The sequence below is a fragment of the Patiria miniata genome, unplaced genomic scaffold (assembly GCF_015706575.1).
Source record: "Patiria miniata isolate m_02_andy unplaced genomic scaffold, ASM1570657v1 HiC_scaffold_18, whole genome shotgun sequence".
NCBI classification, from domain to species: Eukaryota; Metazoa; Echinodermata; class Asteroidea; order Valvatida; family Asterinidae; genus Patiria; species Patiria miniata.
Genome location: NW_024037056.1, coordinates 11,093,286 through 11,107,244, shown reverse-complemented (window position 1 = coordinate 11,107,244; position 13,959 = coordinate 11,093,286). Strand labels below are relative to the sequence as shown.

The following is a 13,959-nucleotide window of genomic DNA, read 5'->3' as shown; positions in this document are numbered from 1 at the left end:
TCATATGTTAAGTATTTCTCAAGTTATCGCGCTGACAAGATTTCTATTGTTTTAGCCACTGTGAACTTGACACTTGACCTTTCGACCCCAAATGCAATAGGCTTCTTAGGATTGCCAAGAACAATCCACAAACCAAATTTGAAGTTCACATGTAAAGTATTTCTCAAGTTATCGCGCTGACAAGATTTCTATTGTTTTAGCCACTGTGAACTTGACCTTTGGCCTTTTGGCCCCAAATGCGAAAGGCTTCTTAGGATTGCCAAAAACAATCCACAAACCAAATTTGAAGTTCACATGTAAAATATTTCTCAAGTTATCGCGCTGACAAGATTTCTATTGTTTTAGCCACTGTGAACTTGACCTTTGGCCTTTTGGCCCCAAATGCGAAAGACTTCTTAGGATTACCAAGAACAATCCACAAACCAAATTTGAAGTTCATATGTTAAGTATTTCTCAAGTTATCGCGCTGACAAGATTTGTCCGGACACACACACCACCCACCCACCCACCCACCCACCCACCCACCCACCCACCCCCACACCCACCCACCCACCCACCCACCCACCCACCCACCCACCCACGGAAGGACAAGGCGGAAACAGTATGCCCCTTCGGCTTCGCCGCGGGGCATAAAAATATTCGGTCTCAGGTCAGACCAAAGTTCTGGAATTGACGCGGCCACACGGCTTTTTTTTTTTTGCTTTTTAAAAAAAAAATTACACATGTCAAAGCCTCGATCGATCACGTGAAATAAACTTAGCAGCACACTATCCAGCAAAACCAAAACAATATCTTTCATAACTTGCCTCCCACGAAAAAAAGAAGAAAAAATGCAAACAAGATTGGAGGAAATATGAAACAAATGTTTGTCGGCCTAGGAAGCTGAACGCTTAAAAGCAAATAATAAGAAAAAAAGAGAGAGAAAAAAATCTTTGGAACTGGAAGGATTTAATATCCTTTTTGACTTTGGTCCAAGAGTTCGGGGGGAAAAAACATGCCACGAAGCGGTTAGGGAAAAATAGTCTGACAACTTTATTGGGCAAAACTCTCTGGTGACTTGCGCGTGGCAAGCAGGAGGGCGGTGTTTAAAGCGACTCGCGCTGGGAGAACGAGTTGGGTGATTTGAGTGAATCCAAATGTGGAAAGCTAACGTTTGCGGTGCAACTTTTCCATCACCCACGGTGCATCATGGGAAAATTTGTTGCTGTTTGTGGGGTTTTTTGGAGGGGGGGGGGGGGCCCCCTAATCCTTACTCACAGCTAGGAAGCTGAATTGTCCGACCACGGAGCACAGCCAGAGAACAAAAAGTGTTGACTTTTGCGCAGAGAAAGGAAAACCAGAGAGCCCGGAGAAAAACCCTCGTGGCACAGGAGAGAATCAACGCACAACTCTACTCACATGTGGTCCGAGCCGGGAATCGAACCCGGGCCACATTGGTGAGAGGCGAGCGCTTTGAGCACTAGCCACATCTCGTGAGTAATTATTGCCAAATGCCATTGACTTTTTACAAGACTAGAAGTAATCAGTTTTTTGTGTGTCTTGTTTAGAAAGCAAATGATTCTGTGGACAACGACAAAGACTTCAGGAACTTAACCTACACTTTTGTAGCTACTGTTTCGCGACTTCAATTTCACTTTGCTGAAAGCAATAACAGCCCTAACAGTCTTGAATCCTCCAATTTCAATATAATTGTGTACACCCCCTGGGGAGTTAGGGTTAAAACGACGCTTTGGAGTATTCAACTTGAGACTTACCAAGATGGAATCCCGCATTTGGGACCTCAGGAAATTGTCGTAGTTGCCCTTCTGGCTGGGGACCGTGATCGGCATGGTGTGCGTCAGACTGAGGATCTTAACACCTGAATACAACAAGCAGAGAAACGGACCGGTATTTATACGATTGTCACGATCGTTAGAACACCGCTGGAAATTTTGAGACTGCGCAGCAAGGACAATTAGACAAACAGTCAGGGCAAGAAACAGTCACGGCAAGTGACACTACAGCAACACGTCTGGAAAATTAAAAGCTACATTTACATCGAAAGCACAACAATAGAAGGCTGCAGGTGACGTTAACGAGGGTGACGTTAACGAGGGTGTCGTTGGTCACGCAAACAGACGAAGCCTACCGGTACATTTCCAGTTGAAGGATTAATGAGGAACCCTTAGACATTAAAGGGAATATACATCATTTGCTTTTGCTGTAATTTTCAGAAATGGATGGAATTGGGGGGTTGGAAATATATAGCAAATAAAGTTACACTGACTTTTTTGAGGTTTTGGGTTCGAAAATGCTATAAAAACCAAGAGAAACAATCATTTTTCCTGTAGTCTGGTTCCCTGACTCCATATAAGAAGAAACAGAGCAGTTTACATACATTGGGGAATTGTAAGGTCAGGGAACCAGTCTAGCTGGCTCGTACCCGTTCATAGGTGTGTAATCGATTGCAAACAAGTGCGATGGTCAATTGGGGCTAGTATTTGAAAAAAAGCCAGTTTTTTCAAACGCTGGTCGGCTGACCAGCGTTGGAAATTGATACAAAAATACCACTTTTCTTGAAAATGACAGTTTACCAGGTGCCATGATTTTACAGGATGCTTTACACTGTCATTCACTAACAGTCCAGCAAGGTATTTCAAAATGATTTGGTAGTTTTACTTGTTGATTTTGCAAATGTTGTATTTTCCCTTTAATGGCCACCTCACATACTCACGTACATGTACGTCTAAAATCAATTTTTTTTTTTTTTATGTTCGTCTTTCTTTTGGTTGACATGACCAAGAACCACGCCGCTTACAGATCGGCGTCAGATTTTGCAAACGAATCGTACAAAAATAGCGTGGTCTTCTATTTTGAAAGGTGGGGGGAGGGTTCGGGGCGATATTAAATTGTAATACAATATCATGTACCTATTAATACTGTACGTTACAGGTTACATGTGTACGTACACGTGATATTTTATAGAGGGTTTCTTTTGGCAACTAATTCACATTATTTCTGTTTTGCGTGGGTGGGGTTGGGTGGGGTGGGAGTGGGAGAAGAGCTGGATCTATTTCGATGCTAGAGGTTGCTCCTTTTCCCTTTTTCTAATATCACTTTTTCCACGTATTTCGTAATTCTGTAGGAATTACAAAAAAAATTGATTAAAAAATAGTTGTTTATAATCCTCTTGTAGTTTAATTACTACAAAACAGAGACACTACTTGGGAAAGGGACAAATTTCAGGGTTTTTTTGTGGGAGGAACTGGAAGAGCATTGGTGGGGGGGAGAGAAGGAACGTGCCCCTCCCCCCCACCAGAGTTTTCAGTCGTTTAAAACCCATTGATTCACCTTTCCTTCCCCCCCCCCCAGAAAATGAGAACCCAAAAAACAAGAAAATTCAAATGACTTTCAAAATCTGCTGTTCATCATTTTTATATCTTCTGTCAGAAACGCGTCCTTCCACAAGTAAGAACCCTGCATGCACAGATATACCGTAATTCCCAAGGTATTACATTTCTCCCTTGTCATCGGATGTAAGAAATTCCCCGTTATGACAAAAATATTTTTCAGGGGATGACGGTCGTCGAGTTATCAGGATGACCATAAATAGGACTGATATATTCTAAATTCCAACAACAAAAAGACTAGGCAAGCATTAGTCAAACTGGTCCCAATGTGCATAAAATTCTACTTGATTGATTCAGAATATTCTCTTTAAGTCTTTTTATGCATCTGGTCCACACAATGGGCCGGATGTAACCCATTCATTGGCATTACGGGGTAATCCTATAAGACAGCACTGCCCGGGCCTCTGCACTGTCTACAACCAGTCCAAGTCACAAGTGACAGTCAGTCAGTCAATCAGAGAGGTAAAACAAGAGACACTTCATTTATTTATTTAATTTTTTTTTTTTAACTTGGTAGCCAATTCAGCGGAATCCGCTGGTCTCCCACTGGGCCAAGTAAAGAGAAGACAATGTGAAGAAATTACAGTTTTAAGATGTGGGAGGAAAACCCCAGAAAAGTATTCTGAGGAAAACCCACGGAATCAGGTAGGGACTGAAAACCCAGTCCACATGTTGGCCCAGGCAGGAATCGAACCCGGGTCACAGCGGTGGAAGGCGAGGAAAGTACCGAGCTACGCCAACCTGACTCCCCGTGTAGGCTTACCCCCGCAAAAAAATTAAAACAGGAGTACAACCTAAGGATCACTGGAGGATAGACTGAAAACTCAGTATTAAAGATATAGTCCATCATTTGTAATTTGTGCATTTTGTTCGTTTGAAGCAACAAAAGTGTTCAAAATCTAATGAAGGGTACTGAACAACTAACCTGATGAAGTTTCAGCTCAGCTTCAGCTGTACATTCCGAGGAAAACAGCATTCTAGGATCTTAATTTCAAATCAAAAGTTGCTGAATCATGTTTTGAATTGGGCCTGAATTCAGCGTCTGAGACACGTTCTCACTGAGCTGATTGCAGCTACGCGATACCGCGCACTGATCCGACGAATTATAGCAACCGTGCGCGCGTGTGCATCATGTCAACGCTTGCGCGCGCTTCGCCGAGTAAAAAAACGAACTACTAACAGAAATTTCCTACGGTGCGTCTTAAGATGCACCGTTGGAAAGGCCTTCTTTCGTTGATTTCTTCTAACTGACAGCTTGCCAGAAAGAATAATTTCACAGGGAGTTTAGTCCCCTTACTATCTTTTAATCAAGTATGTTTTTCAACAATAAGTACGCCAGTTACTTTTCGGATAGCTGCAAATGATGGACTATAGCTTTAAGGGAAACCGTTGGGGATGACGATGAACCATTGTGTAGTCCGTAATAACGTAAAGTGCTTAAATACATGTACCTGTGTGATATGCGGAGCTTGCTACAGGATCAAGGGATTTTAGGGGCGACCACAGCGTAATTAGAATGTTCCGACGTGCGTCTATGATGATATCTTACCCAGGACATACGTAGTTTGTGGCTTGAGATAATAACACATGTACCAGTACACGGGTTTGTCTTCTGACATCATCTGCGTGCCACTATCAACGCTTTTTAGTAGAGCTACTCGATGGTCATGTATACCGCCAAACCTCGAAAATATGTTTCATCCGGTTTTACAGTGTTATTATGTAAACCCAATATTGCGTATTGTACTTTTGGTAATCTTTACTAGAACACATGTGGTTCGCAGCTTCAGATAATTGACATGGGTTTGTCTGCGCGGCAGTAACAACACTTAGTCATACAGTTAGGCCAAAAATAAAAAAATATTCGGTCTCTGGTCAGACCAAAGTTCCGGAATTGACGTGGCCATGCGGCTTTTTTTTTTTTTTTTTGCTTTTTTTTTTTTCTTCGAGCTTGGATTGTACAGACGAGGTTGGGTACTGTTTTGCTTTTTTGGTGTCCTCATGTACATTGGTATCCTCCATAATTTGCCTTGGTGCTTTTGATCATTTGCCTTGGTGAAATTTCCCATTCCTTGGTGCTCTTTGGTAAAAAAAATTGAGGAGGTGCAGAAATAGAGGGCGCTGTTGGAGCTACCGCGGAACATTTTGGAAAAAAAAAAAAGATCGACGCGCGCTGACCAGAGACCGACTTATTTATTTTTTTTTTGGCCTTATCTTTAACTCAAACATCTGAACACCCCCCCCCCAACAAAAAAAATTTAATTAAATGTATTTTTACCTGTTATACAGAGTTTCTTTCTATAATAATAATAATTTGGGAAGCTACCGAGTAATGATCATCATTACTCGCAGCTGAGAAGCTGAATTAGGAAGAATGCGGCTACAACGTGGTCAAGCCGCAGGCATGTACATGTACAGGTAAAGGCGCCTTAGGCTGCCGCCATACGACTCATGTATGACTACGAAGCACAGCCAGATATCGAAAGTGTTGATTTTGGCGGAGGGAGGAAAACCGGAGGGCCCGGAGAAAAACCCTCGTGTCACAGGAGAGAATGAATGAACAACTCTACTAATATGGCATGTATGGTCCGCGGCCAGGATTCGAACCAGGGCCCCAGTGGTGAGAGGCGAGCGCTTTACGCACAAGCCACCCATACCACCAAAATAATACACAAGCACACAGCGTTTGTTTATGGTGTAAATTGAGGACACACACGTGCAACATCATCGGTGAATCGAGGACAGGAACCAAATCGAGGACGACCTCGATTAAACAACGACGTGTACAAAACCAATGAGAGCTGTTGCGAAAAAGTTGAAGTGCAAACAAAGGAAAAGGGAAGAGGAACAAAGGAAAATCCTCGATTTACACCATAAACAAACGCGTAAATGTATGTACATGTACCGGTATGCAAACAACGATAACATTGTACGCGTACACGTACCGTACTGCACATTGTGCATAGGGCTTGATGGGGAAAAAAAGGCCAAAATATGCAACAAAAATACCTCTTACTAGAAATCAAAACTACCTGTTTCTTCTTCTTCTTCTTCCTCGGACGGAAATCCGATTAAACTCTGAAAGCTGAACAGGCTCTGACGCCAATCCATGGTGTGTCCGAGCAGACAAAAGTTTCAAAAAGCCAGCCACACAAATAGACTTCCAAGTTCAATCCAATGCCCAAAACAGCGTCGAACAATTCCTGCAGATAGCTGTATGACGTTTCAAGATGGATAGCCAACTACCAAATTATCCACAGATAAGTGACGACTGGCAAGTACAGGTAGTATCCGCGTCAGAAATGTATTTCAGAGAATTGGCGACGTTAAAAAGTAGAGAATGACTTTTGACAAGACTGCTTCAAACTGTTAAAAATTCGTCACGCAGATGAAATACTGAAATGCCGTGTTGAAACATGTATTCCGCACAACAACATTTGAAGGATTTTCACAGAAGTGTTTCCGGCGACAAGATACAATGTAGACAACCAACAAACAATGCCTGCTTCTTGGTGAATTACTGACAACAAACTGAGTTGGTTTTTATGAGATGCAGGATTTTAATTTTCTATATTTTTTTTTGGTCATGATGCGACACGTCGTGCCACTCCTGAGGCTGAATCAGCCGGGCCTGGGCTAGTCTGCACAAAAGGTGACGCTTCCTGTCTCAATGTAAACAACGGTGTTAAGCCAGGTCTATTTCTGGCGTCAAATTTCTCAAATAAATATGAAACACTTTCGATGGCTGTTACGTCATTACCTTAAGTACACGTACTTTGGACCCATTTCTAGTCGACGTGCACGGACGTACCCCGGTACGTCATTCATTTTCAGATGAAGTAATGTCCAAAAGTACCGGAAATTTGAGGCGAATTTGCAAACGTACATGTAATATGTGCCCATTATTGTTGTTTTAATACCGGATATATAATCAATTGACACCTTAACTCCCTAGCCTGATAAACTATGAACCAGCAAATTCCAACATAAGTGAAACTGCCCACACATATGTACATGTATTTCTGACTTTGATTCTGGAGGTGTGCCAATCTGTCAGTTTAGGGGTACTGTACCCATCCTGACAGATTCCAACAAAACATGCCGTTGGGGTTTGATGGGTTGAGTTCTGTTAAGGTTAAACTACCGATATACAGATTTTTTTTATTTTGTCAGAAACCTCTTATCACAAACTAATGTTGGCACATATTTGGTTTTAAAAAGGGCCTTCAGCACAGATTGTATTCATACATTGTACCAGTAAGTTCTTAAAATATATCTGAAAACATCTCAAAAGCGAAAAACAAAACTTAGTTTGCAACAAACGGAATAATGGATGTTGCTTGGCAGTAAGTCAATTTGATGGCAAAAATTGCATCAAATTTCGAAGTTCAAAATTGCACATAAACTTAAACAATACTCCTGATTTATAAGAATCTTAGCAACAAATTCTACAAAAAAGTTTATCTACCGTACTACGTAAAACACATTCATATAATCTTATATTTCAGCAAATGTCATTATGACCTTAACTTTAAAACACATGTTTTGTAAAATCAGCACACAAAAAAAGAATAACATTCGTGTACAAACTCTCCCCCTCCCAACCAACCCCAACCCCCACCCCCCCACCCCCTTCTCTTCCCAGTAAAAAGTTATGTCACAGATTTCCTGAGTACACATTTTCAAGGATTTGACATAAAAATGTACTTCGGTTCAGCTTCTACCATCTCGTTGATTTTTCTCGTCATCAGCGCGTTGATTTTTCTCGTCATCTGCCGTCTCATTAATTTTTCTCGTCTTCAACTCTTACTTTGTCAGAAGCCGTGGCTGCTCAATGACAGAAATCTGATTTCCCGTTTGGAAATAGAAACTTTGTTTATTTGGTCTGTTTTCTTCAGAACTACATGTACATGCAACCCTTAGTGGGAGTGTGGCCTTGTGGTTAGGATTTGTGACTCTTGATCAGAGGGTCAGGGTTCGAATCCAGCTGCTGGTCATCTGTTGTGTCCATGGGCAAGCCACTTCAGCCCCACTTGCCTCTCTCCACCCAGGAGTACAAATGGGTACCAGCATTAGCTGAGGAGTAACCTGCGATGGACTAGCATCCCATCCAGGGGGGAGTAGAAATATTCTCAGTCGTTTCATGCTACTGAAACCGGAGATAAACGCCGGCCTGATGGGCCACATTGGCTCAGACTTTACTTACTTTACTTTGCATGCAACCCTACCCCAAACCACCACAAACTGCATGAGACTCTCAAAACTTATATTATGAAATATTTGTTTGGTCAAACTTTTTAACCCATTGATGTATCAGGGCTATTTATAGACGTGACTGAAATGACTCAATCCCGACAACTGCTAATACTGGCGTTGACAGCCGGCCGATAATTGGGTAGGCTCAGTCAACTTCCTAATCCCAACCTTTCCTTTTTCATTTTTCCCCCTTTTTTTTTTACTTAGAGAGAAGTTACGAAATCCGTTTTTCATGGACACAGGAAATCGTTTAGCTTACTGCACAAGCCCAATAAAAAGTATTAAGTACTTTTTTTTCTTGAGCATACGTAAATTAGTGGACACAGAAAAATGCAGCACTAATTCCTGTGTTAGTGAAAACCTTTAAAATTTACTTCTTGCACCAAATAATTTCTACTTTTCAAAAGTAATTTTTAACTGATACGGTAAATTCACAGCCTACTTTCCCAGTGGCAAACTTTTAGAATTTTTTTTTAACAAAATTTAGCAAAGCGAGACAGAAATTTTTAAGATACCGGTACAGGAACATGAGTAGCCTACTGCAGTTAATGAAACTGCAGTTAATGAAATCGGAACTCCGATTTTTGTCACAAACGCAAAGAACGAACTTGACTCGCAATTGACAGACGCCGGGAAAAAAATGCAGCCAACTCCACCAGGGCAATCTTCTGGTTGAGATGACAGAAAAAAAGTCTTTCTTTTTCACAGACATTTAAATGAAAATACTTGGGGTCACTCTTTTTTTAATGCAAAGAGGGAAAAATAGAATTCCTTTTCAATGCCGTGTTTTTTGCGTAAGTGAAAACTTACACAACGCACATTCATGTATGTATATTAACTTGTTTGACGTGTGTGGTTGTGTAAGATTCAAGAAGAATTCATTTTCAATGTCGTGTTTTTTGCGTAAGTGCAAACTTACACAACGCACATTCATGTACGTATATTAACTTGTTTGACGTATGTGGTTGTGTAAGATTCAAGAAGAATTCATTTTCAATGCCGTGTTTTTGCGTAAGTACAAACTTACACAACGCACATTCATGTACATGTACGTATAGGCCTATTAACTTGTTTGACGTATGTTGGTGTGTAAGATTCAAGAAGAAGCTTAGGGCAGGGACGTTTGTAAACCATATATCAGAGCCATAAATACACATGTGCATGTCTTCATTAACCATGTTAACCTTTGTTTCAGACCTTGTGGTAAACCAGTACGTGTATCTGGATCAACATTACAAAACTTATTCAACATGTTTTTGTGTGATTCCAAAGAAACTTGTGATTAAAGGGAATTGACATCTCTGGCTTTTGCTGTAATTTTCAAAAATGAACTATTTTGAGGGGTTAGTATAACAGATCAAATATTGTTACACTGACATGTTTGAAGTTTTGTGTTTCGAAAATACTGGAAAAACCAAGAAAAAAACAAAAATGTTCAAGTAGTCTGGTTCCCTGACTGCACTTCAGATAAAATGGATCAATTTATAGATGCCGGAAAATTGTAAGGTAATGGAACCAGTCTAACTGGCCTGCACCCGTTCATGAACTTGTAACCAATAGCAAACAAAATTTTGACTGAAAAAAAAGTGGTAAATTTGGAGCAGTAGTTGAAAAATAGTTAGGTTTCTCCAACGGTGGTCAGCCGACCACCGTTGGAAATTTATACAAAATACCACTTTTCTTGAAAATGACTTCACACATGGTGCCATAATTTTACAGGATGCTTTACACTGTCATTTACCAACATCCTAGTAAGGTATTTCATAAAAAAATTGGTAGTTTTGTTTTTCAATGTTTGCAAATGTTGTATATTCCCTTTAAGCCTTTTCCTTTCTTTTTTTTCGTTATCAGAAAGTCGCCATTTTCAAGGAATTTTTACTAGTTGATTTTCGACCTACGGCTCGTACATTTGCTTGCATCTTGTAAAACCCTGTCTCAAGCTGACACGAACCATACCTTTTAAAAATCCCTGCCGATAGTTGTCTCCGAAAATCGATCTTTCTAAACTACATTTTGTAAGTCAAAACTATTCTTGTGTCTTTTCTCCAAATTTACGTATTTTGTTTAGGTTTGAACTTCTTCTAAAGTCACAGACAAAAATCAAGGTTTATGAAATCCATGAAATGTAGGACCCCAAATTTTTGGATCCACCGTGTTGTCCAAGCCCCCAGAGCTGATCAATCCAAAAGCAAAACCAGCTTTTCCCTTATGCTTCAGTTTCTATTTTTATTCCGAACTTCTCTTAACCTTTTATAATGGGGATGGGGTTAAAACCCAGGAAGGATTAGATTCATAAATTTTCAGGAACGTGATCAGTGAGGAAGTTTGGAATGGCGTGCAGTTTCTTGATGCTCTACGCCCAGTTGACGTCCCACTTGCTCGGGCAAAAAACCCGAGGTCAATCACGTTCATATTTTTCCCCCAATAGCAAGGCCGGTACCCTGTCTTCCGTCTGTGTGGTAACTACACATAATTGCAGAATCTTTAGAATCAAGAGCTGTGTGAAGTAATTTCCAGTAGCTCAGCTTTACTGTCCAAATTCTATCCAAATCCTACCTATTCAGGCGTTAGATTTTGGTTGGATTGGGTAGTGAAACTTGCCGTATTAGAATTTCATGGATTCAGGTTGTACATTGTACATTCCGTACATTTGGGACTGTTGTTAGAAATCTCAACAAGGCATTATTTTAAGATACATACAGCGGAACGTCGCTATACCGAACACCTCTATACCAAACATTCGGCTATACCGAACATCAGCCTTGGCTCCCAATTCTTGTGTACAAAACGTACCGAACATTGTTGCTGGAAATGTCATCAGAAGAGCGACAAATGGCTGTTATTAAAAACTGTGTAATTACATGATTCAATAGTCGCACGCCTTCGAAGTCATCTTCTAGTAACTACATGTACCAGGGCGTACTTGGTGAAGTTCTGCTACGGAATTGAAAATATTAATGGACAAGTTTGGCGACTCCGCGCGTGGTTTGTAAATGCAACTTCACAACAACGAGTAAAAGAGGGCGCCACTAATGTGTGAAATCGTTATACAGAATTACGAACAATTTCTGTGGATCCCACAATGTTCATTATAGCGACGTTCCACTGTACATATGTATATTCATTTATTTCTATTAAAGAAGATTCTTTAAAGCAGTTAAGTACGGTACTGCAAACAGACTGGGGTGGCCTTACAAAAAAATGTTGCAACCTGACGCCACTTTTTTCTTCATATCATCTTAGTGAAGGTCAGTCATTGCAAAAATGATAAGACATGAATCTGGGACCGAGAAACATGTCTAATTTTGTTAGGAAATACTGGTACATAGAAAATTCTCTTGACTCTCCATAGACTTTGTACACAACCACTGAAGTGGCGTCAGGTTGCAACATTTTTTCCTGGCCTTATTTAAGTACATGTACAAACTGTAAAAGGAAAAGTTTTCAAGGAGACTTTTGAAAAATCTTTGTAAGAATTATCACTCGTGCACAATGCACTTGTCTTTAAGGACGGTTTTGACAAAAACGTTTGCATCTTTCAACAATGATAAGCACAAAGTCTAGACAGGAGAATTGTTTCAATTTTATCACAAAGAGGGTAATTATTACCATGGCAACCGTCAAAAAGCTTAACAAAGGCTAATTCCGTTTTCTTTATGGAAAAGCGTCTTGGGTCTTGGGTAAATAAAAAATAGTAAAATAAGATTTAAGGCTGTTGCTGATAATCATTGTTTTATGTACATGTATGGGTGCAAATTGAAAGTCTAGACTACAGAATCACAATGCTGTTATCTCAAAGCAAAAGAATCAATTTGACTTAAGTTTTTGAACAAAAGTATATTGACTACCGGTAGATGCTAAGCACTTCCAGAATCCCCCCCCCCCCCTCCTCAAAGCCCGGTTTGGAAGTAATACAAACATTTTGAACTTGTTCTTAAGAAAGTCAGTTATTTTTAAAAAAATTTTCCCCACCTTCATATTTTTCTTCCCTTTTCAAAATCAAAGATGGTTGCAAATGTTTGAGAGATAATTTCTCAATTTTCATCTTTGATCATAGTTGTAAATTAGCAGCAGCTTTTAATATAACTTTCAATTCTTTTTGTTGGCAGAGTTTCCATTTCTTTACTAATAATTAGAAGAAGAAGAAGAAGGAGAACACATCCACAAATATTGATGCTCAAAGCGTTACATCATTATTACCCTGTTCATTGGGCTAAGGAAACATTCCAAAGGCAATCTCCGCCATTTCGGCTCAACGCAGCTAAAATAAATCACAATAACCATCTCTGCCCTTACAGGTACCCATTTTCTCCTGGGTGGGGAGAAGCAATGAGTGACAAAGTGCCTTGCCCAAGGGCACACACGCCGTAACCCCAGGCTGGACTCGAACCCACAACCTGCAGAATTACCCACAGACTACAAGTTCAATGCTTCAGACGACAAGGCCACGACACGGAACTACCGGTAACTTTTTCCAGAAAAGACAAGAAATAAAGGAAGAAATCCGAAGTGTAAATTACAATCTCATCTCTTACCCGAGTTGACGGAGTCGGCCACGCCCGACGACGCATCCTTGTATTTGGACAGCAGCTTCTCGCTGCTCAGACCCTCCGGTAGCGTCCTGCTCCGCGACCGGCGAGTCCCACGCTTTGAGACGCCGCGGCTGTCCGTGTACGTGATGTTGGAGTGCTGGAACAACAAGCAACGAAACACGGAAAAAGCGTAAATGTTAAGCATCTTCAAACTAATTCAGAAGCCTGTTGTACTGACAAAGTTTCAAAATTTGAAACTTAAGCAGGGCATGTGAAACACCGATAGTTGATACAAATTGGAGAAGAAATTTGGTTAAGAAATTTGGCTTAGTCTTTCTTCGTGTACATATAATTTTAACTGTCTGAATTTCAGCCACTTGTACAGGATGCATGAGTGGGTGGGTTTAATAAATAGTTATTAGAATTTGCCCCCGCTATGTTGTGCAAGTCCGAGGTTTCACAATCTGCGGGGAGTTTTGTGAAATCGGTCATTGTAAGTCCACTGATGTAAGACCCCAAAAATAAAACAATCTAGTATATATGTAGATGTATGTACAATATACTGGTACGTGTACTATTATTAATCCAAGAAAATTCCCCCCCCCTTGTACCACCACAAGTCAGCCCCTTTGTTGGACCCAAAATTACTTCTACAAAACAAATGTACTAAATAGCACCCCCCCCCCCCCGGTACCACCCTAACTCCACCCCATTGTTGGACCCTAGATTACATGTACATTACAAGATACTATGAACTATTACTGATACAAGAAAAATTAGCC

General features: G+C 40.6%; 1 protein-coding gene across 2 annotated transcripts in view; it reads right to left on the bottom strand.

Annotated features, from left to right (window-relative positions):
- LOC119724578 (rho GTPase-activating protein 18-like) overlaps positions 1-13,959 on the bottom strand; it is a 72,431-nt gene that overhangs the window by 19,920 nt on the left and 38,552 nt on the right. For both annotated transcript variants that reach the window (XM_038195686.1, XM_038195687.1), the window contains 2 exons: positions 13,181-13,334; positions 1,755-1,858 (listed from right to left, as the gene is read on the bottom strand). In XM_038195686.1, the coding sequence (XP_038051614.1) occupies positions 1,755-1,858; positions 13,181-13,334 (258 nt within the window). The remainder of the gene's footprint in view (positions 1-1,754; positions 1,859-13,180; positions 13,335-13,959) is intronic.